At 42.2% G+C, this 26,680-nt stretch overlaps 1 protein-coding gene across 2 annotated transcripts in view; it reads left to right on the top strand.

The window, feature by feature from the left end:
- LOC133142484 (bone morphogenetic protein 1-like) overlaps positions 1-25,285 on the top strand; it is a 54,685-nt gene extending 29,400 nt beyond the window's left edge. The window contains exons 10-20 of one of the 2 annotated variants that reach the window (XM_061263734.1): positions 6,221-6,337; positions 9,601-9,746; positions 12,501-12,696; positions 16,416-16,541; positions 17,720-17,883; positions 18,409-18,589; positions 21,106-21,231; positions 22,835-22,962; positions 23,221-23,434; positions 23,680-23,930; positions 25,008-25,285. In XM_061263734.1, the coding sequence (XP_061119718.1) occupies positions 6,221-6,337; positions 9,601-9,746; positions 12,501-12,696; positions 16,416-16,541; positions 17,720-17,883; positions 18,409-18,589; positions 21,106-21,231; positions 22,835-22,962; positions 23,221-23,434; positions 23,680-23,930; positions 25,008-25,142 (1,784 nt within the window). In that variant the 3' untranslated portion in view covers positions 25,143-25,285. The remainder of the gene's footprint in view (positions 1-6,220; positions 6,338-9,600; positions 9,747-12,500; positions 12,697-16,415; positions 16,542-17,719; positions 17,884-18,408; positions 18,590-21,105; positions 21,232-22,834; positions 22,963-23,220; positions 23,435-23,679; positions 23,931-25,007) is intronic. The other variant, XM_061263735.1, reaches the window with a different exon arrangement.
- Positions 25,286-26,680: the final 1,395 nt, after the last annotated feature.

Here is a 26,680-nt window from a genome sequence, read left to right as displayed (position 1 = left end):
ACTACTATCTATATAGCCTTGTTTATGTATTTGTATATCATTAATTAATGTTAACAACTACATTAGTTAATGCCAGTTCACATTGGAAAGAATAAAACAGTTAATGTTTTGTTCCAATTCTGATCATTTCATGCATACATTAATCAATTAATTCATGTTAGTTCATGCAAATGAATATACTTTGTGTGGCCAAAATGTATATTCTTTATAGAAACAGTTCTTTCAGAGAGTTTAGAAACAAAATATGGTCACAATGCAGTTTTCAATGTGATGCTTTTCACTGAAAGGTCTTCATCTTAGAGGACCGAAAGTCAATGAGATTGTCAATATAAATGAGTCTTTATGAGATTGTTAATCATATAGGTGCACTCTATCTACAACTTACAAGTATCGCCACATCTTGAAAGTACTTCTGGAATGATGTGTGACTCTGAAGATAATCAAAAGCGCAGACACCGACAGCACACATACACAGACACAGATAGCGCACAGACAAGTGACTAAGTTTCTATTTCAGACATTTCTAAAAACAATTATATGATCTAATATAGGGAGTGTCCAGAAGGAATGTGAACAAGCTTTGAACTTTAAATGCTGTAACATGCATACACCAAGCTGCCAATCTCTCCCCATCAGAAAGGCTGCCCCATTGAACATTCTACCATGGAGCACAATGACTTGAAGTTCTCCATGCCATCTCCATTTTAGTACTGGATCCTGAATAGACTGAACGTTTTAACAGCTTCATTCGGAGAAACTGGAGCAGAAAGGGACTAAAAAGATAGAAATGCAGATTGGTTAATTACCTCACTGTGTTACAGCAAGCTGATTGGACTGACTGGAGTGCCTGGATACACTGTAAAAAAAAATCCTGTAAAATTACAGTTAAATACTGGCAGCTAAATTCGCCAGTATTCTTCTGTTTTTTTACAGTGCCTCTACCGTAATTTATTTTCACAGTTAATTACTGTAAAATGTATTACAGTACTCTACAGTTGTTCTAGTGTACTTACTGTAATTTAACAATTTAGTACTGTAAAAATATACAGTAATGTTCTGTATATAAGCTTTGCAATACAGTGTACCTACTGTAAACTAACAGGTTATTGCTGTAAATATACAGTAATGTGCTGTATATACAATTTGCATTACAGTGTACCTACTGTAAACTAACAGATTATTGCTGTAAATATACAGTAATGTGCTGTATATACGATTTGCATTACAGTAAACTGTAAACTAACAGTAATATTGTTTAAGCTTTACAGTAGGATACGGTCAGCTGTTTGGTTTCCATTATACTGGGTGTTACTGTAAAATCAAAGTACAGCAGGATAATAAGAATGATTTTCTTCAACAAGTCAATGATTTTAAAAAGTCAAATGAAAAACTCCTGAAAATTGCTAGCATAGAAATGGATCAGACAAGAGATGGCCTTACAACATTTATTAAAGCCAATGCATATAACTCACCAACATTTTTTTTGTAACAGTAACAGTTTAAACACAAAGAGAAAGATTGTTTCCTGATGGAAAAAAAAGTATTTAAATGACAATACATGGTTGACAACCAGTGCAGTAGTCTGCAGTTACATTTTAAGCCTTTACATTCAAATATATGGCCTTAGTGTGGTACATAAAAATAAATTGTATCACACTTGATACCATCTTTTTAAAGATCAAACCATCATGCGTATGCCTGATATGCAGTAGATACTACAAGAATTGTAGAATCCTACTTTCCTATTTAACTCAATGGAAGAAATATTCAGGAGAAACAATAATTTTTTATCTACTGCATATCCAGAGGCTGGTTTCAGGTAGGGTTGATACCTTGGACCCTTGCTGGCTTAAACCCATTCATTCAACAAATATGTTCTATACTGTATCAGCATAATTTACAGCTGGATCTAGTAATTACACAGGAATTAACGGGAATTCATGGGAATTAACCAGAATAAATTGGAAATTTTCAAAATGGTAAGTTAGCAGGCAGCTTTAATGCAAATTCAGTTGGATTTCACCCCTGCATTGTGCATTCCTCCATCACATGCACAGCACATTACTTACTGCAGGCCCATTGAGGCCACACCCCCTGCAATCAGTGTGCATTCCTCCATCACACACACAGAACCCTGCACACTACAACAGTACTATTGATACCACTCGACAGTATTTGTGCCCAAGGACTACACCCATTCCGGATTATTTTCATATTAAAATAACTATAGCCTATTTGATCTATGGTATTAAAGTTTACCAAGCAAATACTAAATCAAAATGTGAATACAATAGCTTGCTAGCCAGTAAATCAGATACCTGTATGCTAGATAAACTAGCTTTTCAATGAAAAAAATGTTTCAAGTCCAAAATGTCCTTTTTACATGTGTATTAGAAATGTTTGCATGCGTGTCTGCTTATAACAAAAGAAAATGTTTATGTTTGTGTACGATAGTATAAATTACCCCAAATTTCCAGTTTATTCCTGTTAAATCCCACTGGAAAGTTTCCATCTTGGAATATTACAAATTGATCAAAAAATGGAAAAACAAAATCCTGAGCTTAACTTAGTCCATTTCAACCCTAAATGGAAATAGAGAAACATTAAAAACAAATAGAATAATTAAAATTACAAATAAAGAAATAAATAAACACATCCTGCTTGGGGAGATTTAAGAAAAATTACAATATGATCCATGGAAACTGCTTAGTGGAAGACTGGACTGAAACAAAAACAAAATGGCAGTGCTAACTTTGCACTTGACTGGCACATCCCCAACAGGGGCACTCCTCCCATTTTAACATGGCGAGAGTCCAAAGTACCTACATGAACCCCCATTTGAAGTCCCATCAATTTCTTTATTAGGGTGGCCACATGGGGATTCACCGTTGCTGCTTTCTTTTGCACCATCTTCCCCGTCTTTTTGGAGATCACCTTGCCCTGATTCGCCTTTGTTCCCCTCTCGGGGTTGATTCCAAAAAAACGTCTATAAAAGTAATAAGAGAAAGCAAACAAGACATTCGGTGTGGTAAGTAAAGACTATTTACAGAACCCCACATTCATCAAATAAACATTTTAAAATGTTTTCACAGTGCAGTTGTACATGTTCTCCGTGTCTCAATTATGAGAGAATGTTCTTATTTTGAGAAGCCATTTTATCATTATCAGAAACAAAACCAGCTCCCAACAGACCACAATTATGACTGACGGAGTCGTCCATTTCAACTTCGGTTCGAGGAATTAGGAGAAATTGTTATCTTTGAGTAATGCAGACAGCATTAAATTACTTAATCAGCAGTGTTAAACAGACTACCCATTATAGGGCCGATTGGTCAAAGGAGCTATTTCGCTGGCTGCCGAGCCCACATTCTTCAATTGATAGCTCCAAGGCACGCAAAACATTAATGTCAGTTAATGACTCAAAGTGAGAGTAGATACCCCTTTGGGTGAAAAGGTACGGCCACTGGATTCTTAATTCTTCAATGGAAGGTAGAGGAATTTGATTAATTTGATTACGTTGAAGACAGAATGTTGTGTTCATTAATTTTATTAGTTCTACCCCCTCACCACCATTAATGCCTTCATGCCTGCAGATTTCCTGCAATTCTTGCTGCTTCTGCTTCATTGTGTCATTGCTTTCTTCTGGTGGCAGTTCTGGATGAACTGTTTGCATCCGTAAGAATCAGCTGGCCTCTGCAGTTGTCCTGAACCCGACAGTCTTGATCGGTGTCGTTTCGATGTCCCTGCACGATTTAGGTTCTCGATTGTTGTTTTCACCTGAGTAAGGAGTGAAGTAAAACCACCAGCAATGATAACTCCTCCAGGAGTCATATCGGCAAAGCTACTGGGGTACTGCTTAACGATGTTTTGGCAAATGATGAGACATTCATGGCGTTTAGGATTAGCGTCATGTTTTCTTATTTCATCCACGAGGATTTGTACCATTTGTCGTCGTTTGTCAGGAGCAGGTCGCTTGCTGGTGGCAATGGCTGACTTCAATTCCCTTGCTCAACTGGCCACCTGGGAAAGTTACTCCGTTCAGCTCAAGATCCTTTAAATCTTTAACAAGAGCGCCAAATACTAAATCCTGTCCAAAATACTTATAGTCTTGCTCTCGACAAAGCAGCACCAGTTGCATCTGATCTATATTTGATCTGTTGTGGGGCAAAATATTTGCAAGGGTCAGATAAACAGCCAAAATCTTGTGCTTTTTTCTCCCAGGCCCAAGGGGATTTACTACTTCAAAGGCATCCTGATAAAGGATTATGCCTAATGAAGAGTCTGGGTGCTTGAGCAGCAAATTCTTTTCAATATTTGTGCCATCCTACAAATCCTGAACAACATTATCAGGTTGGACTCTTGTTTTTATTTGCTGAAGTTGTTTCCTCACTGACTCTGAGGACAAAAGAGACTCAATGTTTTTTTTCACCGGAACATATTGCGCAAAACATTCTTTGCCTGACTCATTCTGACCAAGACAAATGGACACTGGCTCCACGTAATTGCAGTAACTTTTAAAAAATGTTTTTCGCTTATGGTCAGTTTTGAGTGTGTGGGTATTGCAAGCCCTGTGGAGATCCTCACTTTTCAGGGTATCTATCACAGTGTTTATGTCAGCTTCAGGAAGTCTAAGCCCAGTCAACTTTAATTGAAGTTTAGAAAGTAGTGTGTGACTGATTTATATAATGTATTTCCTGATAGTGTTCAATGATTGTTTGAATAGTAGAGGATGGAAGGATCAATTTAGCTTGTAGTTTAAGATAAAACAAGGCTACATTTCTCAGAAATTGTCCTTCATCTGCTTTTTCAGGGTAGACCTCCATTTCTGCAAAACCTGACTGACTGGGATTCTCAATTTGCATATCACAACACTCATCACTGGCACTGCTTGGATTTGCAATTGAGTCAGCTAGACTTTCTCCAGAGCAATCTTTGTGCTTTCTGGACACATGCGATGTGAATGTAGACTTGACTGTAAATGTTTTGGCACACCTTTAAAAAGGGCAAGTAACTGTCTTGCCTTCAGTAATATGACTTCTCACATGTAAGAGAAGACCCCGGATATCCTCACACTTCCTGCTACAGAAGTCAATAGGACATAATAAATCTCCTGTACAATGAAGTTTAGTCCTATAGTTTCCATATTTATGCCGACACATATGAGATGGCAAGGCTGAAAACTTAGAAAAGGCTCTGCTGCATTCAGGGAAACCACACTGGAAAGATGCATTTGGCATAAAACTATGAGTGCGCATGTGCCTGATATATGCAAATATATTGCTGCAGGTCTTACACATATGCTGCAAGTTATCATGTTTATACAACTTACCTTATTTACAACAGAATGTTTCCGCAGGTTGATCAAAGCTCAAGGTCACGGTGCTGCACAAGAAAAACAAAGGCGATAAAGGTTTTTACAGATCATATATTTGTGATGTACTCTCACAGGATAATAACAAAAAACAGAGGGAACAGATTACCAGTCAAATATTTTGATTTTGCTCTATTATGCCAGCTAACAATAGCACTGTGCTTCAACAAATGGCCGGAAAAGCTAACAGAAATTGCGGGTTAGCGGAAGTAACGGTACTTGGCTATCTAGCTGTTTTATTGTAGCCTAGATCTGCAATATACAATATTCGCCACCAAACATTCTAACTGAACCTTAATCGTGTTCCAAAGCTAAAAGCAAGCAGCATATGCATGTGATTTTCCTCCAGAAGATGAACGGAAATATAGTTAACGTTACTGCTTACTGCGTACAATAAACAGTGTGAGCTAGCCAGCTGCGATACCTGTTGGGTTTTTCGTTCGGTCTAACGTTACTCAGTGAAGTGCAGTCTCCAGAAATAATAATTTAGTTACTCACCGAACTAAAGAGGGGTTTGCAGTTTCTATTCGTGGCTGCAGTTTCTACTCTTCACATTCACCGAAGTTCACCGAAAAATACAGGTGTGAGTCCACAGTTATGGGCGCATTTGGGCGGGCTCAAAATCAACCGTCTTCTGGTAAAAAAAAAACAAAAAAAACGATTGTACTGTATAGTTTCACAGTAGCATGCTGTTTACGGCAAGTCATGATTTTGGCGCCAAAAAAGCGCTGCATTTTACAGTATTGTACTGTACTTAAGAAAAACTGTACATTACTGTTAGAATTTGCCCATGTTTTTACAGTCATTTTTTACAGTGTAGCTTATTGGTGCTGGTGTTTTTGTTCCTAGGTCGTTTCTGTGGTGACATGGTGCCAGAGCCAATCATCTCCACCAGCAGCCGGCTCTGGGTTGAGTTCCGGAGCAGCAGCAACTGGGTGGGCAAAGGTTTCTCGGCTGTGTATGAAGGTACGTGTGGTGGTATTCAAAGCATACACCTGAAACACATAGTGATACCCCAGCAGGGGTGGGGACTGTATGTATCACAAAAGAAGCCAACATTTAAATCCAAGTTAGCCAGCTCAACAAACCCAGCCATAGCAATCACAATAAACTCACTCTGGTTATAAACTGGTTCTCTCAATTCAGGATTTCCCTCTCAAGCTGGGGTGGTGGAGAAGTTTGTTGGCCACAGTAAGATGACCAATATAATTATCATTTTCTTTTTGTCATCAATCATGTGGGTACAAGAAGAAAATGCAATTTCAATCTACACTCAATAACCCACAATGACAATGTGAAAACATGTTTTTAGAAATGTGTGCACATTTATTGAATATCTAAAACTGAAATCTCTCATTTATTGTATATAAGTGTTCAGACCCTTAATTCAGTACTTTGTAGAAGCCCTGGATTTGTACATTTTCTCCCAATTTTCCTGGCAGATCCTCTCTAGCTCTGTCAGATTGGATGGGAAGCATCTGTGAACTGCCATCTTCAGGTCTCTCCACAGATGTTCTATGGGGTTTAAGTCTGGGCTTTGGCCGGGCCACTCAAGGACAGTCAAGCAGACTAGTCCCAAAGCCACTCCTGTGTTGTCTTGGCTGTATGCTTTGGGCCATTGTCCTGCTTAAAGGTGAACCATCATCCCAGTCTGAGGCCACCTGCCCTCTGGAGCAGGTTTTCTTGAAGGACCTCTCTGTATTTGGCTGCAATCATCATTCCCTCTATTCTGACTAGTCTCCCTGTCCCTGCCGCTGAGAACCACCATGCTTTAGGCATGGTATTAGTCAGTGCCTGGTGTTCGCCAGACATAGGGCTTGGTATTCTGCCCAAAGAGTTACATTTTTGTCTCATCAGACCAGATAATAGTTTTCCTCATGCTCTCAGATTCCTTTAAATGCCATTTTGGCTGTCGTATGCCTTTTACTCAAGAGTGGCTTCCATCTAGCCACTCTGCCATAAAGGCCTGATTGATAGAGCGCTATTGAGATGGTCGTCCTTCTGACAGGTTCTCCCATCGGCCAACTTCAAAGCTCTGTTTGTGAGTTTTGGGTTCTTCGTCTCCTCCCTGACCAAGGCCCAGGTTAATCTGTTTGGCTGGGCGGCCAACCATAGAAAGAGTCCTGATGGTTCCAAACTTCTTCCATTTCACAATTACTGAGGCCACTCTGCTCCTGGGAACACTCACAGAGATGGGTTTATATCCTTGCCCTGATCTATGTCACAGTGCTGGCTCACTTGCCTTCATTGAGAATATAACTGCTAATAACAGCAGCAGAATGAATTATGAAGTGTACAGAACCATCTTATCAGATCAAATTGAATCTAATGCCTCTAAACTCATTTGACAATGAAGGCAAATTAGCCAGTGACTGTGGCAGCCATACATGCCCAAACTATAACATTCCTACCACCATGTTTCATAGATGAGGGGGCTGCTTTGGTTCTTGGCCAGTTTCTTTTTGACTCCACACTTTGCTCTTACCATCTCTCTGATACAAGGCAATCTTGGTCTCATCAATCCACAAGCCACAAGACCTTTTTCCAGAACTCTGCAGGCTCTTTTAGGTACAACTTAGCAAACTGTAAGCCAGTGTAAGGATAATTTTCTTAATTGATTGTAAGGATAATTTTCCTAATTGATTCTTAATTTACAATGTGTGTTAACATAGAGATAATCATGTGATCAAAGATAACCATTTATTATAATCCTTATTCCTATTAGACCACTTCTTTATTAAGTGATAAAAGGGAGTCTGTCTTTGTCTCTCTCCCAGCAGGCAAACAGCCTTTCACCTAGATGTCACTGCTTCACCCAGAAGGGGGTAGATAGCACACTCCGGTTCTCGTAGAAGGCCAACAAGGGGTAACAGTGAAGACAAAATACTGATAACAGTAAAGACCAAATACTGATAGAAGTTAGCAGCCACCTGCGTGTATTTTTGTTTATGTTCCCCCCTCCCTTCTGGGGCAGTATACTGAAAACTGTATTTAAGTCATACTGTGTGTATGTGCAAATTGAAGAACTATCAGAAAGCTGGTAGGCCTTCCACTCTCTTATTCTGTTTGATCAAATAAATGAGAAAGTTAAACTGAAGAATAGCTATTGTTGTGTTTTTACTGGATCTGTTTCATCAGACGATGCTCACCTGTGATATCTTATTTGTGCATTTTTCCCCGTCATCCTGATTTTGCAACTAACTAGTGGTTTGCATCTTGAAGTGTAGGCTCTGTAGATCTGTTTTTGCTCTCTTCAGCAAGCAGTAGTCACTGACACATCCACAGTGGCCTCCTGAAAAGTTGTCTTGATGTGGGAAATGTTTTAACTTGGGTGAGTGCTGGGAGGGGCTGTTTTGGGAGGAGAAGGATGAGGGAGAGGCGAGGGGTTCGGAGCAAAAAGTATTTTGTCCATGATGTATGAGTGCGTGATCTGTCAGATTGTTAACAAAGGGCCAGGGGGCCTGGGTAGGTTCCACAAAGCTTCTCTTAAAAATAAATAAATAAATAAATTATATATATATATATATATATATATATATATATATATATATATATATATATATATATATATATATATTTTTTTTTTTTTTCATTTTCTTCTTTCAGTTACACTTTTCTGTTACCTTCTAGAAATTGTCACACTCATCTGATATGTTATCATTGGGGATACCCTTTTATCATTTTTATTTTGCTATTTTATTTTGTTTCTAATCTCTTCCATGCGTGGGACTCCAAGCCCGCGTATGTATCTCTGTGTCTCTTTTTTAGTTTTTATTTATTTTATTTCATACATCTCTATGTCTGTTGTACTTTACCAACTTCTCTGCTGAACCAAAAATGAAATACAATAAAAATGCATGACCACAGTTCTTAAAAACTAAACTGACAGACAGCACCAGCAGAATAGTCAAGATCACATGTTTAAAAGACAGGCTCTGCACCAGCAAGGAAAGGCTCTTGCCATCCTGGTCACGACACCAAAATGTAGAAGAAAAATCTTTAATTTCAATTGTTGAGGAATGGACCTCTGTGATACGGCAGCCTTTAATACATGCAGTATGGAGATAATTGACAATACATCAGCACGCTGCATTCTCTGAAACAAAGCAGCAAGCTCCCTGATTTAAAGACATTCCGGGCTTGTCGGTGTGTCGATGTCTCTGCATAAGAGCATCGGCTAAATGCTCTAAAATGTAAAAATGAAGAACTATTTTTTCCCCCCATCTTAGCTATATGTGGAGGGGAAGTGCAGCGGGACATAGGGCAGATCCAGTCCCCCAACTACCCAGATGACTATCGGCCCAACAAGGTGTGCGTGTGGACGATCACAGTGGCACAGGGCTTCCATGTGGGCCTCGCATTCCAGGCTTTTGAGGTATTAGCACTTCTCCTTTGTCTTGTCCATGTCTATCAGGGATTTCTGCTCTATTACTATAGAAGGCCATGTTTAAGGTCTACTGATCTAAAAAACCTCCTGTACAAGGCCATGTTTAAGGTCTAATTTCTGGACATAACGATAGGCTGTCAGAGCTGCTAGAAAGCTGTTCGCCTCGTCCTCCTCTGCATGTCTCTCTTGCTCACGCAATTCCTCTGTATATTCAGGGTAGAAGGGTAAATCAAGAGGTGGAAGTCTAGGACAAAACGGGCTGTAACAGAAGTCAATCAGAAATAACCACTGGAGAGTATGTTCGGGACAATCTGGCAACGAAAGACAGAGGGTTTAAAATACACGTAACAAACTAGAGCCACAGGTGGGAACAATTACAGTAGACAGGAAGGAAGTACATACAGTGGTGTGGAAAAAGTGTTTGCCCCCTTCCTGATTTCTTATTTTTTTGCATGTTTGTCACACTTAAATGTTTCAGATCATCAAACAAATTTAAATATTAGTCAAAGACAACACAAGTAAACACAAAATGCAGTTTTTAAATGAAGGTTTGTATTATTAAGGGAGAAAAAAAATCCGAACCTACATGGCCCTGTGTGAAAAAGTGATTGCCCCTCCTATTAAAACATAACTTAACTGTGGTTTATCAAACCTGAGTTCAATTTCTCTAGCCACACCCAGGTCTGATCACTGCCATACCTGTTCTCAATCAATAAATCACTTAAATAGGACCTGCCTGACAAAGTGAAGTAGACGAAATGATCCTCAAAAGCTAGACATCATGCCGAGATCTAACGAAATTCAGGAACAAATGAGAAAGAAAGTAATTGAGATCTATCAGTCTGGAAAAGGTTATAAAGCCATTTCTAAAGCTTTGGGACTCCAGCGAACCACAGTGAGAGCCATTATCCACAAATGGCAAAAACATGGAACAGTGGTGAACCTTCCCAGGAGTGGCCGGCCTACCAAAATTACCCCAAGAGCGCAGCGACGACTCATCCAAGAGGTCACAAAAGACTCGACAACAACATCCAAAGAACTGCAGGTCTCACTTGCCTCAGTTAAGGTCAGTGTTCATGACTCCGCCATAAGAAAGAGACTGGGCAAAAAAAGCCTGCATGGCAGAGTTCCAAGACGAAAACCACTGCTAAGCAAAAAGAACATTAAGGCTCGTCTCAATTTTGATGATCCCCAAGACTTTTGGGAAAATACTTTGTGGTCTGACGAGACAAAAGTTGAACTTTTTGGAAGGTGTGTGTCCCATTACATCTGGTGTAAAAGTAACACCGCATTTCAGAAAAAGAACATCATACCAACAGTAAAATATGGTGGTGGTAGTGTGATGGTCTGGAACCTGGAAGACTTGCTGTGATAAATGGAACCATGAATTCAGCTGTCTACCAAAAAATCCTGAAGGAGAATGTCTGGCCATCTGTTCGTGACCTCAAGCTGAAACGAACTTGGGTTCTGCAGCAGGACAATGATCCAAAACACACCAGCAAGTCCACCTCTGAATGGCTGAAGAAAAACAAAATGAAGACATTGGAGTTGCCTAGTCAAAGTCCTGACCTGAATCCTATTGAGATGCTGTGGCATGACCTTAAAAAGGCGGTTCATGCTCGAAAACCCTCCAATGTGGCTGAATTACAACAATTCTGCAAAGATGAGTGGGCCAAAATTCCTCCACAGCGCTGTAAGAGACTCATTGCAAGTTATCGCAAATGTTTGATTGCAGTTGTTGCTGCTAAGGGTGGCCCAACCAGTTATTAGGTTTAGGGGGCAATCACTTTTTCCACACAGGGCCATGTAGGTTTGGATTTTTTTTCTCCCTGAATAATGAAAACCTTCATTTAAAAACTGCATTTTGTGTTTACTTGTGTTGTCTTTGACTAATATTTAAATTTGTTTGATGATCTGAAACATTTAAGTGTGACAAACATGCAAAAAAATTAGAAATCAGGAAGGGGGCAAACACTTTTTCACACCACTGTATAAGGAGTTGAAAGGCGGAGACATGAAACACAACACAGATGAAGCGAATAAATGAAAGGAACAACCAGGAAACAGACTACGGTAAGTACAGAGGGAATGAATACACAGAAACGCTAGCCACTTAGACAAAAACTGACAATGCAAAACACAGAACCTGACATTTTTTGATGTGAAGGGTGAATAATGAATGATGATATTTGATGTGACGTGTGAATAATGAATGATGTTATTTGATGTGAAGCGTGAATAATGAAGGATGTTATTTGATGTGACATGTGAATAATGAATGATGTTATTTCATGTGAAGTGTGAATAATGAATGATGTTATTTGATGTGACGTGTGAATAATGAATTATGTTATTTGATGTGAAGTGTGAATACTGAATGATGTTATTTGATGTGAAGTCCTCCCTCCTGATTTCCCATGCCCCCCCTTTCTGATATCCCTATCCTCCTTGTCTAACCCAAAAAAAAAAAAAAAAATTGCACTTATGATGACGATTATATGTTTAGAACAGCATTCCATGTGTATTTTCCTAGTTCTGGATGTGATGCTTTGATTTGTGGAAGAACCTATGCCCTCCACGCTTTGGATTAAAAGCGTCTGCCAAATGACAAAAATGTAAATGTAAATAATGAAGGATGTTATTTGATGTGAAGTGCGATTAATGAAGGATGTTGTTTGATGTGAAGTGTGAATAACAAATTATATTATTTTTTATGTTTTATCCCCCCCAACACATACACAGATTGAGAGGCATGACAGCTGCTCCTATGACTATCTGGAGGTGCGTGATGGAAACTCAGAAACCAGCCACCTCCTTGGCAGATTCTGTGGCTACAACAAGCCAGATGACATCAAGACCAGCTCCAACCAGCTGTGGATGAAGTTTGTGTCTGATGGGTCTGTTAACAAGGCTGGCTTTGCTGTCAACTTCTTTAAAGGTCAGAGGGCATTGGCCACATGCTGGAGGAGAATATTTGAAAATGATTATGGTCATGATGAGGTTTATTGTTGATGGTGAAGATGGCATGGTTGTTGATGACAGTGGTTATTGATGGTCATGGTGATTTTGTTTCACTGCTATTTGCTGGGTGGGTTATGAGATGGGAGTATCGAAAACGTAATGCGACTTTGTTTTGGGCATCATTTGACTGCTAGCTATCTGCTTAGTGCTCTCTGGTAATTAGCTGGTGAGATATCTATTGATAGCTGCAAGTAACTTAAACTAGCACAAGCTAGCTACAAATGGTTGTCGTTGACAAATGCACTGACATTCTGGAAAGGATTGCATCTGCTTGGATCATGGTAACGACCTACATTGACTCAAGATCCCATTTCAAAAATGGCAAAGTATTCCTTTTAGTAATTGGAATAGACAGCATGACAACTGCGTGAAATGTAACTGCTGTTGTGTGTGGTCCCTGCTCAAACAAACCTCCAGAGATGTGCGTTCTCTGTGGAATTGATGAGTAATGAGGACCGAGCCGTGTGTAAAAGTGCACTCCCAATAGCGGGAGCTTGGGAAGGGAGAAGCATGCTGAATTTCTGACTAAGTCATTCTGCCGTTTGCATGTCTTACTCTTTCCATTTTGTGTTTTGTCTTGTTTTGCACATTTTAGTGCCTTTAATGGGCCTCAATCATTAGCAAGCTTGCCGGTTATCTAGGGTGACCAAACGTCCTCTTTTACTTGGACACGACCTCTTTTTGGGTCCTAAAAAATCTGTCTGTGGGGGAAATCCTTAAAATGTCCGGGTTTTTCCTTTGCTTGTTCCACAGACCATTTCCCCCCCAAATTATCATTTTTAATATTGTTTTTCGTTCCGTAAGTGTAACATTACGCATAAACTATTTAAAATGTTGTATAAGGCGCCACACTGGCGTTATGCAGTTACCAATTTGTATTGCACGTCACACTTAGTAAATGAGTGACTGTCCTTCGCTCAGATTACAGAACGCACTGAGCCCCATGTTGAATACAATGCCAAAACGCAAATGCCATTTCACAGATGAATTGGTATAAAAAATACCCGTGTTTTCGTCTTGGTCGGGACAAATGGGAAGCCGAGTGTATTGTCTGCAGAGCTGGCACCTATGTGTCTGTCTCACATAAAGGTGTTAAAGACCTGGAAGCCCATATCGACACCACAAAGCACAAAACGGCTGTGCGAGGAGAGAGCTCATCGGCAAAGTTAACAGAATTCTTTGTACGACCTGGCAAAACGGAAGATGTGTTAAATGCAGCCAAGGGTGTTTTGGCATTTCACGCCGTCAAACACCGTAACAGCTACAGGTCGATGGATTGCACCAGTGCCTTGTTGAAAAAGGCACCTCCAGATTCCGACTGAGCGAGAACGTTTTTGAGTGCCCGCACCAAAACCGAGGCCATTGTCAACGGTGTCATAGTGCCGCACTCTGTTGAAACCGCTTTGGAAGCGCTCAAAGAAATCCAGTACTGTGGCGTTGCTACAGGCGGGAGTAACCGCGCCGCAGTAAAAATATTCCCAATCCTAATCCAGTATTTTGACTGGAAGAAAGGTGGTGTGCAAACAAAGTTGATCAAGGTCAAAAGCACACCTCATGAGACGGCAGAAACAATCACGCAATACGTCAATGAAACATTGGGAAAAAACTATTTGTTTAAAAAATGTGTTGCATTTACTGGTGGCAATTGCAACACAAATTTCGGAGGAAACCGACTTGACGAAGGAGGGAAGAATGTGTTCACAAATTTGAAGAGGTTGTTGCAGAACACGTCTCTGATGGGTGGGTTGCCCAGCACACATATTGAACAATTGTGTTTATCATGGGGCAGACTCACTAGATGTTGAAATTGAGAATATCATTTCTACCAGCACTTCCACATTTACACTGTGTGCACTGAGAATCTGAAGGAGTACTATGAGTTTGTTGACATTAAATACAGAAAGCTCCTTTCTCACAGCAAGACACGATGGCTGTCATTATTCCCAGGCATTGAGAGGCTGCTACAGATGTTTCCAGCCTTAAAGGCATTCTTTCTGTCTCAGCAAAAGCCACCCTCAGTGATCAAGAATTATTTTCAAAATGATTTCAGTGAGATTTACCTCTGGCGCATGCACTCACTCATGTATGTGTTCCACTCACACATTCAAGAAATGGAAAAGGAAAGCAATTCTATTGTGGAGGTGAAGAAAATCTTGAACAGAGTCCACACATTCCTTCTTGAATGCAAGAGCAACAACTTAATGTCCCATAAAGTTCAGGGACTACTGGCACAAAAGTCGGACAGATGGCGTTGGTTAGGGCTTCGCCCAGTTCTGTGCTGATGTACAAGGTCTGTACAGTGCACTTCTGGGGAAGTGGATGACACCCATGGAAGAATTCTCCTCGTTCATGTGGATGGATCTGAGTAAGACACCAGATTGGAATGATGTGGAGGCCTGCATCAAGCACCTAGGAGAGAAGGGGGTGCCAATTGATGATGCAAAGTGTTTTGATCAGGTCACCAATCTGAAGAAATTCACAGAAAGGTGCAACAGTGATGGAGAGTTCAGTGGCCTGCAAGCACACCAGAAGTGGACCAAATATTTTGAGAAGGCCAAAAGCATTGCATGTTACTCAGAGCTACTGAAGCACAGTTCTTCTTTGCTGTTCCCTCTCACAATGCAAATGTTGAGAGGGTTTTCTTGCTAATGCAAAGCCAGTGGACCAAGGAAAGGAGCCAGTTGTCTGTTGAGTCACTGAAGGGGCTTCTATTAGTGCAATACAATTTCAGAGAAACTTGCAAAGACATTCATGCTGATTTGATGAGCAATTGGAAACTGCTGGGAAAGATCAGCTCTTCAGAAAAATATGGACGGGCAGACAAGGAAGAATGAAGAAAACTAAAGATTGAAGAATAATTTTTTTTCTTTTTGTTAAATGAACATTTGTTTTTGAGGCTATTATTCTATTATTCATATTATTATTACATTCTATTAGAGATAACTTAAGCCTAAGACTTGTTATGGAGAGATATTATTTTTGTTACATAGCTGAATTTTCTATTCATGTTGTACATAAGAGGCATACTTTAAATACATACATAACTATTACAAAGCATCTTTGAGTATCTTTGAGTATCTTTGAGTATCCCCTAACAGCCCCCCCCCCCCCCCTCCCACGCGCGCTCTCGAGTCGAGTTTCCTCTTTTTTGCGAAGCAAATTCTGGTCACCCTAGGTTATCGGAAGTAAAAAAAAACCTGGCCCCTAGTAATAAGTAGCTTTAACACCAGTACTACTGTACCTAACTTTAGCCAGTGATGCTGAGGTTAGCCCCATATGGCTAACTTATCCAAAGCATTCTGTAATGGCTGCCAATACTTACATTTGCAAGTTGGCTAACTGGATATCCAGATAGTCGACTCAGTTCACTAACATATGTCTAGATTCAGAGGACTCCAATCCATGTTTAATGCCCTACACTTCATTGCCTTTAAATATGTTATGGAAACTACATGAAAACAGGTTCCAGTACCAGTATTTCTGGACCAAAAAAAAAAAAAAAAATCAGGTTTCAGGCTGTACCCAGGGTCTGGCTGAACTAGGCTTACCAAGTCCTGTTTTTACTTTATTATGGTTATATGCCTTTTGGTTCTTGGATGGTCATGTGATCGGCATACCTCTCCCTGGTAATGACAGAGGTGGACGAGTGCTCCGAGCCAGACAATGGCCGCTGTGAGCAGCGCTGTGTGAACACTCTGGGCAGCTACCAGTGTGCCTGTGAACCTGGGTTCGAGCTGGCATCCGACAAACGCAGCTGTGAGGGTGAGTGCAGCCCGGTGCGGAGCATTTCTGGCCCTCTCCCCATGAGTTTCCCTGATATGAATACCGTACTATGAATATATGGTTGCTAAGGAGTTTTGATTGATGCCGAGTCTTGCTTTTGAGGTTCCTGTGGAGCCTCCTGTTATCAGAGGTCAAACTACTGTTTTATTTTCAAGTCAATGAAGAGCCCAGGCCCAGGTCATCACTATATATGCTATCAGTTTCATTATACAGAAAGCCTGTACATCATGTTCATTTTTGCACACTTTTATTTTATAGGGATTTTAGTTGCTTTTCAATATTCTCATTTAGCACGATTGAGGTTAGTACCATTTCCTTCTGCCTTAGAATGTTTTCAGTTCTCTCATAAAATGATTTACTGTATATCATGTGTTATCAAATATACTGTTGCTTACATCCTGCTAGGTGTTATTTGAATGATAGTTATGTGTTGGTTAGATGTTCGCACAGTCATGGTTAGGTGTTGTTTAATGGTGGTTTGGTGTTGGTTGAATAATTGTTGGTTGAAGCATAATTGGTGTTGGTTAGGTGCCTCTTGAATTATAATTGGGTGTTAGTTGAATCAAAATTAATTGTGGTTATGTATTGGTTGAAGGTGATTAGGAGTTAATTCACCAATTAGGTGCTGGTTGAATAATGGTTATGTATTGGTTGAAGGTAGTTAGCTATTAGCTGAATCAAGTTTAGGTGTTGTTTAAAGGTTGTTAGGTGTGTGTTGAATAATGGTTACAGGGGCGGCCTGTGGCGTAGTGGTTAAGGTAATTGACTGGGACATGCGTCGGTGGTTCTAATCCCGGTGTAGCCACAATAAGACCCACACAGCTGTTGGGCCCTTGAGTAAGGCCCATAACCCTGCATTGCTCCAGGGGAGGACTGTCTCCTGCTTAGTCTAATCAACTGTACATCACTCTGGATAAGACCGTCTGCCAAATGCCAATAATGTAAAATGTAATGGTTGGTTGAAGGTGATTAAGTGTTGGCTGAAGGTGCTTGGGTGTTGGGTGAAGGTGATTAGGTGTTTGTTGAAGCATGGTTAGGTGTTGGTTGAATAATGGTTAAGAGTTGGTTGAATACTGGTTAGGTATTGGTTCGATAATGTTTAGCTGCTGGTTCCTACCTCACTCCGTCACCAGTTTCCATCCCACCTCTCACCCCAGCAGCTGCCTGCGGTGGCTTCATCACAAAACTGAACGGCTCCATCACCAGCCCTGGCTGGCCAGGCGAATACCCTCCCAACAAGAACTGCATCTGGCATCTGGTGGCCCCCACCCAGTACCAAATCACCCTCCAGTTTGACACTTTTGAGACTGAGGGCAATGACGTGAGCCAGGGGTGGGCGTGGGAATCATTTATTAACTTTTTTGTTGAATTTTGTAAAAAATCTTGTTGTTGTGGTATATGATTTCTCTACAATTTTTTCATTGGTTTTATTTGTTTCATTTGAGCCCATATATGATCAGAAAATGAGTACAAACATGTCGTCAGGTAAACATGATTAAGACAAAATACAGAACTGTTGGCACCCTTAATAAAAATGGAGAAAAAAGGCTGCAGATAATGAACAACATGGATAATCTATATTTTATGTTCAAACATACATATATACTTTTATTTAAATACATTTACTCTCATGTTTCAATGTTTTTTTTTATCACATAATCTTCTGTCAGCAGAATACATGGCAGTCTCCCAGTTGCATCAGGGTTGATTTCTGTGTCAGTTTTTGCATATTGGTAATACCAGTATCTGTTGCTGTTGCGATGTGGGAGCTAATGGGAAGAGTGGATTAGTGTAGCTAGCAGTAACTAGCTATGTCACATGCTCCAATTTGTTCTACCCCACTTAGGTGTGTAAATACGACTACCTGGAGGTATGGAGTGGCCTTTCCACTGATTTCAGGCTCCATGGAAAGTTCTGCGGGCCAGTGAAACCAGAGCCAATCACGTCGCAGTACAACAACATGCGAATCGAGTTCAAGTCTGACAACACAGTCTCGAAGAAGGGGTTCAAGGCCCAGTTCTTTGCTGGTGAGCACAGAGCATGCTGGGAGTGGTGAGGTGTTGAGACAGAGGGCAGGGTGTTTGTGGGGGTGTGGGAGGTGGGCAGATAGGTGGGGCTGAGGGGCTGGAAGTTTTCTGGGATGGATGGGGGGAGATGTTTTTGAATTCCATTGATAAAAAATGTGCTGTAATGTTACAGGTGTTACTTTGACCCCTAGTGCTTCACACAGTTTTCACTGTACTGAACACTGCTGTCTTTTGAAATTTCCCAAAGGCACCCTGAAAGCACCGTAATGTTGTCTTTGGATACAAATGAGTACATTTAACAAAAAGCAAAAAGAGGTACAAATTAATTATATATTGCTGGCTAGCGGTTTATCTGCCTTTTGTCACAGGCCTTTTCTGTTTATTAAACATGAACTTTGCAATCTTTGTGACCTAAATTAAATAAATTGTCTCATTCCATCACTTCCTGTTTCACTAGAAGTAACAAGCATGCAAAATCCCTTTGTCAACCATCAGCATGGGAAAAGCCAAAGAACTGTCAATTCAGAATACACAGATGGTAACTCACCATCACAAGTCGGGTAATGGGTACAAAAAATATTTAACGGTTAAACATACATTCAGTCTCCTATTCAGGAGGTGAAATGCTCAATTGGGTTAAGGTCTGGTGATTGACTTGGCCAAATGAAGTCTTTTGTTGTGTTTGGGTCATTGTCTTGCAGTGTGTTTGGGTCATTTTCTTGCTGTATGATGAAGTTCCTCCCAGTTAGTTTGGATGCATTTCTCCATTAGTTGGCAGACAGTTTTTGTAAATTTTCAATTTATCCTGCTTCTACCATCATGAGTTACATCATCAATAAAAATTAGTGAGCCCACTCCAGAAGCAGCCATGCAAGTCCAAGCTATAACATCCCTCGTATGTTTTGCATCATAAGCAGATCCCTTCTTTCTCCACACTTTGGCCTTTCCATCACTTTGGTAGAGGTTAATCTTTGTTCCCAAACTTTTGTGGCTCATCATTGTACCTCTTTGCAAATTGTAATCTCGCCTTCTGATTCTTACTACTGATAAGTGGTTTGCATCTTGTAGTATAGCCTCTATACTGCTGCTTTCTAAGTCTTCTTTGAATGGATTGAGATACCTTCATCCCTACCCTCTGGAGATTGTTTGTGTTGTTACTGACTGATGTTACTGCTTTCTTCACTGCTCTCACAATGTTTCTGTCATCAACTGCTCTTGTTTTCCTTGGTCAACCTGTTGAATGTCTGTTGCTCAGTACACCAGCGGTTTCTTTCTTTTTCAGGACATTCCAATTTGTTGTACAAGCTATCTGCAATGCTTGTGCAATGGCTTGAATTGTTTACCCCTCTTTTCTAAGCTTGTCTAAAATGTCTTGCTTTTCTCCCAAAACCAGCTCACTGGTCTTTATCTTAGTTTATCTTTTCTAACACAAATGCTACACAGGCTAAAAACAAGAGTAGACATTCAGAACTATTTATCGTTTGACCAATCAATCTAACAGGACACATCTGGGCAACAAGAAACCCCTGCCAGTCACATGTTCCAATAATTTTGCTCACCTAAAAATTGGGTAGTCTGATACAAAAGGTGATATGTTCTACTTTGTTTACCAAATCTAGATACAAATATCAGGAACTAAAGGCTGAGATTTGGCATGTACATTGTTTGAACTGTAGAGGGGGGTATCCCCAGGATATCAATGATTCTGAAAGTTCTCCTTGGAGAAATAGTCAAAAATCCGTCCAAATGTGTTCTCTAACCTTCATAATTTCAATTGCCCAGTTTCAATTATTGTCATTCCCATTCATGTATTGGCATTTTTCTGTTTATTATACATGTTTTTTATAATCAGCCATTTTCCAATTAGCCAATGGCAGATGGGCTTCCTCCTCTGAGTCAGGTTCTGCTCAAGGTTTCTTCTAATTGCCAGGCAGGGAGTTTTTCCTTGCAAGTCTCGCCTATGCTCTTAGAGGGGGAAGGGGGTTCAGGCCTGGATCTCTGGAAAGCCGCTTTGTGACAATGCTCTATGCAGATGCAAATATGGGATTCAGTTGAATGCTCACTCAACAAGCGTCTCATCTTATTTTTTTTCTCTTTTCAATTAATGTTTACTTGAAGTGAAATTTTCTTATTCCATTGGCGAATCTTAGGATGAAATTTGCTTGACAAATTAAACTTTCTTATAAAACAGCAATCTAATCAGTTAATGGCAGTGATAAAATAATAATATGCTATGCCTATGATTTTGAATGCTTGTTTACAGTTCCATTTCAATTATCACTCCGCAGCGAAGCAGTCATTCAGTCAACCATTTAGCCAATGCATATAAATCAGTGTTGCCCAGGTCAGGATTTGCAAGCAGGCTGGGATCCATGGATGCAGGGATCCTGGGTTGTCAACTGGGGGTATAAAATTTTGTGAAATCTGTGTAAATTCCACCAAGTCTTTTTTTATAGGATAGAGGCCCCAGCACTTCTGCGGGTGGATATGAGATCTCTTTGTGTTCATCTCTCTAGACAAGGATGAGTGTTCTGTGGAGAACGGTGGCTGTCAGCAGGAGTGTGTCAACACCCTCGGCAGCTACAGCTGTCAGTGCCAGAGTGGCTTTGTGCTGCATGAGAACAAGCGCGACTGCAAAGAAGGTACTGCCCCACCCCTTCACCTGACCTGCTGCCTCACCCCTTTACCTGCTGCCCCACCCCTTCACCTGACCTGCTGCCTCACACCTTTACCTGACCTGCTGCCTCACCCCTTTACCTGCTGCCCCACCCCCTTACCTGCTGCCCCACCCCTTTACCTGCTGCCTCACTCCTTTACCTGCTGCCCCACCCCTTTACCTGCTGCCCCACCCCTTTACCTGCTGCCTCACCCCTTCACCTTTACCTGCTGCCTCACCCCTTTACCTGACCTGCTGCCCCACCCCTTCACCTTTACCTGCTGCCTCACACCTTTACCTGCTGCCCCACCCCTTCACCTTTACCTGCTGCCTCACCCCTTTACCTGCTGCCTCACCCCTTCACCTTTACCTGCTGCCTCACCCCTTTACCTGACCTGCTGCCCCACCCCTTCACCTTTACCTGCTGCCTCACACCTTTACCTGCTGCCCCACCCCTTCACCTTTACCTGCTGCCCCACCCCTTTACCTGCTGCCCCACCCCTTCCCCTTTACCTGCTGCCTCACCCCTTCACCTGACCTGCTGCCTCACACCTTTACCTGCTGCCCCACCCCTTCACCTGCTGCCCCACCCCTTCCCCTTTACCTGCTGCCTCACCCCTTCACCTTTACCTGCTGCCTCACCCCTTCACCTTTACCTGCTGCCTCACCCCTTCACCTGCTGCCTCACCCCTTCACCTGACCTGCTGCCTCACACCTTTACCTGCTGCCTCACCCCTTCACCTGACCTGCTGCCTCACCCCTTCACCTGCTGCCCCACCCCTTCACCTTTACCTGCTGCCTCACACCTTTACCTTTACCTGCTGCCCCACCCCTTCACCTGCTGCCCCACCCCTTCACCTGACCTGGTGCCTCACCCCTTCACCTGACCTGCTGCCTCACCCCTTCACCTTTACCTGCTGCCTCACCCCTTCACCTGCTGCCCCACCCCTTCACCTGCTGCCTCACCCCTTCACCTGCTGCCCCACCCCTTCACCTGACCTGCTGCCTCACCCCTTCACCTTTACCTGCTGCCCCACCCCTTCACCTTTACCTGCTGCCCCACCCCTTCACCTTTACCTGCTGCCCCACCCCTTCACCTTTACCTGCTGCCTCACACCTTTACCTGCTGCCTCACCCCTTTACCTGACCTGCTGCGTTACGACAGACTGTGTGTATGTGCATGTGTGTGTGTGTGTGCTTGCGTGTGTGCGTGTGTGCTTGCGTGTGTGCGTGTGTGCTTGCGTGCTTGCGTGTGTGCGTGTGTGCTCTTGACTCTTGACTGTGTTGGCTGAGTTGACTACTGTTGACCGAGTTGACTGTGTTTTCTGAATTGACTGTGCGGACTGTGTTTTCTGAAATGACTGTGCGGACTGTGTTTTCTGAATTGACTGTGCGGACTGTGTTTTCTGAATTGACTGTGCTGACTGTGCTGTCTGAATTGACTGTGCTGACTGTGCTGTCTGAATTGACTGCTGACTGTGCTGTCTGAATTGACTGTGCTGTCTGAATTGACTGTGCTGACTGTGCTGTCTGAATTGACTGTGCTGACTGTGCTGTCTGAATTGACTGTGCTGACTGTGTTTTCCCAGCGGGCTGTGAACACATAGTGAACAGTGTGAGTGGAACCATTACCAGTCCCAACTGGCCTGATGCATACCCCAGCAAGAAGGCCTGTTCCTGGGCCCTCTCCACCACCCCTGGGCACCGCATCAAACTGGTATGACGCTGCCCTCACCCAACCTCCCCCGACTTTCTCTATGGACAGTAAAAATGTACTGTGTATTGCTGTGGATGAAAGTGCCTGCTAAAATGCTGTAATGAGCAAAGATTTCCTCCACCTGTTTATGGTGACGTGGATCTGTGGACACAAACTACATCTCCTCATGTCAGTCATAGCCCCCTGCCCTAATCTGGCACAGACTGCATCTTCTCAGTCATACCCGCCTGCCTGGATCGAGCCTCTGTTGCCTTCCAGGTATTCAACCAGATTGACATGGAGGCCCACTTGGAGTGTGCGTACGACCACACGGAGGTCAACGACGGGCGTGACGACAAGGCTCCGAGCATGGGCCGCTTCTGCGGCACCAAGAAGCCCCTGCCCCTCGTTTCCAGCAGCAACAACATGTTCCTGCGCTTCTTCTCTGACAACTCGGTGCAGAAGAAGGGATTTGAGGCCTCATTCTCTGCTGGTAGGAGCGCTCCACCTCCCACACCTTGATGAGACACAGGCTAGTTCAGCACAATTCAGTTCAGTGTGATTCAGTTCAGTCCACCTCAATCCAGTCTTTTTCACTGAATACAATTCCTTTGAAAGCCGAGCATGGTTTTTGTTTGTCCTGATGTGAGTGTCATTTTCTGTTTTTCATTTGTGTAGAAAGCCAATGTCATTCACATATGTGTGTGTGTGTGTGTGTGTGTGTGTGTGTGTGTTCAGAATGTGGTGGAAGCCTGAAAGCAGAGGTGAAGACGAAGGACTTGTACTCCCATGCTCAGTTTGGGGATAATAACTACCCCGGAGCCTCGGAATGCCATTGGGTGATCACGGCAGAGAAAGGTTTTGGAGTGGAACTCATCTTCCACACGTTTGAGATTGAGGAAGAGGCTGACTGCGGCTATGACTACATGGAGCTCTTTGACGGGACGGATACCAAAGCCCCCAGACTTGGGCGGTACTGCGGTTCAGGGGTAATTAAATTACCAGAATCCATCAAGAGCCTGCATGTACTATCAGTGTGGGGTTTGCAGATTATTTACATTACAGTACATTACGTGTCATTTGGCTGACACTTTCATCCAAAGAGACTTACTGTTGATTTAGAGAGGAGACAGTCCTCCCCTGCAGCAATGCAGGGTTAAGGGCCTTGCTCAAGGGGCCAATGGCTGTGCGGATCTTATTGTGGCTACACCAGGGATTGAACCACCGGCCTTGCGGGTCCCAGTCATTTAAACCTCACCAGCCTGTTGCACCAGTATAAAGTAAGTTCAAATGGGCTAGTTTGAATGTAAATTCAGAGTTTCACCATAACTCAATTTAAACTGGTTGCACCAACTGATTTAGTTCCAACGTAGAGTTAAGATACAACTTAAAATGTACACCTTCTCCCTACTAATTGTAAAGTCATTCCTAAAACAGCCGTTGACATAGCACACATTTTGAAAGATTCGGACAAAGTATGAATTGTGGAACCGAACAAAGATTCAACATTCATTTTAACCTAACTAGTTACAACGTAACATTTAGTGTGCACTTTACACCCTAACTTGCAATTAAACGTATGTCATACTGGTGCAACAGGCTGCAGAAGGGTTTATCACTGCTTTAATGTCTTTTACTGACTTTAATGTACTTTAATTTAATAGTTGGGTGAACAGCCCCTTTAATTTGCACTGAATTATCATACATATAAGGCCATTCTGTTGCAGTCACGTACAACTCTTTATGTTCAATATAATTTTTAATGGCCACCCTGTGATGTCTCTCTTTTATCCTCCCCCCACACACACACACACACACACACACTCTCCCCCCCACGCACACAATCTCCCCCTCCCCCCCTACACACACACACACTCTCTCCCCCGCCCCACACACACACACATGCACTCTCTCCCCCCCCACACACACACACACACAAACACACACCACACTCTCCCCACACACACACACACACACACACACCACACTCTCCCCCCCATGTACACACTGTCTCCCCCCCCCCCCCCCCCCCCCCACACACACACACACACACACACTCCCCCCAGCCCCCAGAAGAAATCTACTCAGCCGGTGACTCCATCCTCATCAAGTTCCGCTCAGACGACAGCATCAACAAGAAGGGTTTCCACCTGCGATACACCAGCACCAAGTTCCAGGACATTCTGCACACCAGCAAGTGACCTGGGGGGGGGTGGGGGCTGGTCGGGGGCCAAAAGTGAGACACCCGCCCAACTTCAGCACCACTCCTAGACTCCTTTAGGATGAGGGGAGGCCCCCCTCACCCCCATGACAGTGAGGAGAAAAGCCATTCTGCAATAGATCCTTTTAGCTGGATTGGGATGTGGGAGGGGGATATTTTTTGGAGGGGTGGGGGAGGTACTGATTGATGTCTCATTAAAAAAAGACTTTAAAAGTAAAAAGTAAAAATAAACCACAGTGGTTTTACAGGATCAAAGGTCGGCATTTTTTGAACTTGCACCCATTTTTCCAGACTAATTTCACCATGTTGATCGGTCACGTCTTTATGGAGCTTTGGTCACCCAGTGAACTGCTGCACCGTGCGTTGGCCTAATGCTGCCTGTGCACTGCGCAATATTGGCCGTCTTTTCAGCTGTCACATTGTACGATGCATTGTACGATTCTATAAGGGCAGAGATTCCATCCTACGATCGCAGTGGCTACGCCAGCTGACAGCCACGCGCAGAGTTAGCCTAAAATGCCTTCTAAATGTGGTTTTCCACCGAATCAAAGCCCTATTAGCGTCGTCTTTAATAGATAACTGAGGGTAGTTATCGTTCCAAACATACAGTAGGCTACCTTTTTGCACTGCTGAAACACTTACTTGCACCGTCTGTGGCAGGCTGTACAGAGTGGGTTGTTGGTAGAGCTGTTCTCTGAAACGACTCTCTTTGCAGTGCATCGCATGCTTCTCTGCTTGCTGTAGGTCTCACCAAGAACAGGGCGTCCTTCCACTAAAACAATGGACTGACACAGCCAACGGACCGATGTAAAATTACGTAAATGAAAGTCCCCTTTAGGCTTATTCTGTTATTATTTCTAGGGAGGGTATTTCATGGTTCTTTTCTTTAAAGGCGCTCATCATGCATTATTCACGTGTTTGTTTTGGACACTATGGGCGGTGAGCATACCAGTAAAAGTAATAATACAGTATATTTATGAAACAGTCTTTAATAACGTGCACACATAATTATTGAGAAGACTACAAACTGCAATTTTATCACAATAATCTAAAGTAAACAGATGGTAAGAACCTTGTTACTGTCATCTCTACTTGCTTATCGCATTACATTTACATTAATGGCATTTGGCTGATGCTCTTATCCAGAGCGATGTACAACAAAGTGCGCTGAAAAACCCTAGAGGGACTTCTAGCAGGGTCCAGTTCTTAAGTGTTTTTAAGGTGTTTGTTGACGCAATGGCATTGAAGGGCTGTGCCTGTTGGCTTTGCACACTTTTTTGATTATTCATAGGAAATATGAAATCGGATCATTTTTGCTTTGTTGTTCAAAAGACAGAACTTATTTTAACAGAAAATGTTTAAAATCTGACACTGACCATCTGGATAGTCTATCGAATCAGTGGTGTTTTGTACTTACTTTATGCATCTTAGATACAACTCAGTCCGTAAGTATTTGGACAGTGACACGATTTGTTGTTTAGATTAATTTTAAATGAAACAATAAATATTACGTTAACG

This window comes from Conger conger, chromosome 12 (assembly GCF_963514075.1).
Source record: "Conger conger chromosome 12, fConCon1.1, whole genome shotgun sequence".
Taxonomy (NCBI): Eukaryota; Metazoa; Chordata; class Actinopteri; order Anguilliformes; family Congridae; genus Conger; species Conger conger.
The sequence above is the reverse complement of the archived record's forward strand: the minus strand, read 5'-3'. Positions and strand labels throughout refer to the sequence as shown.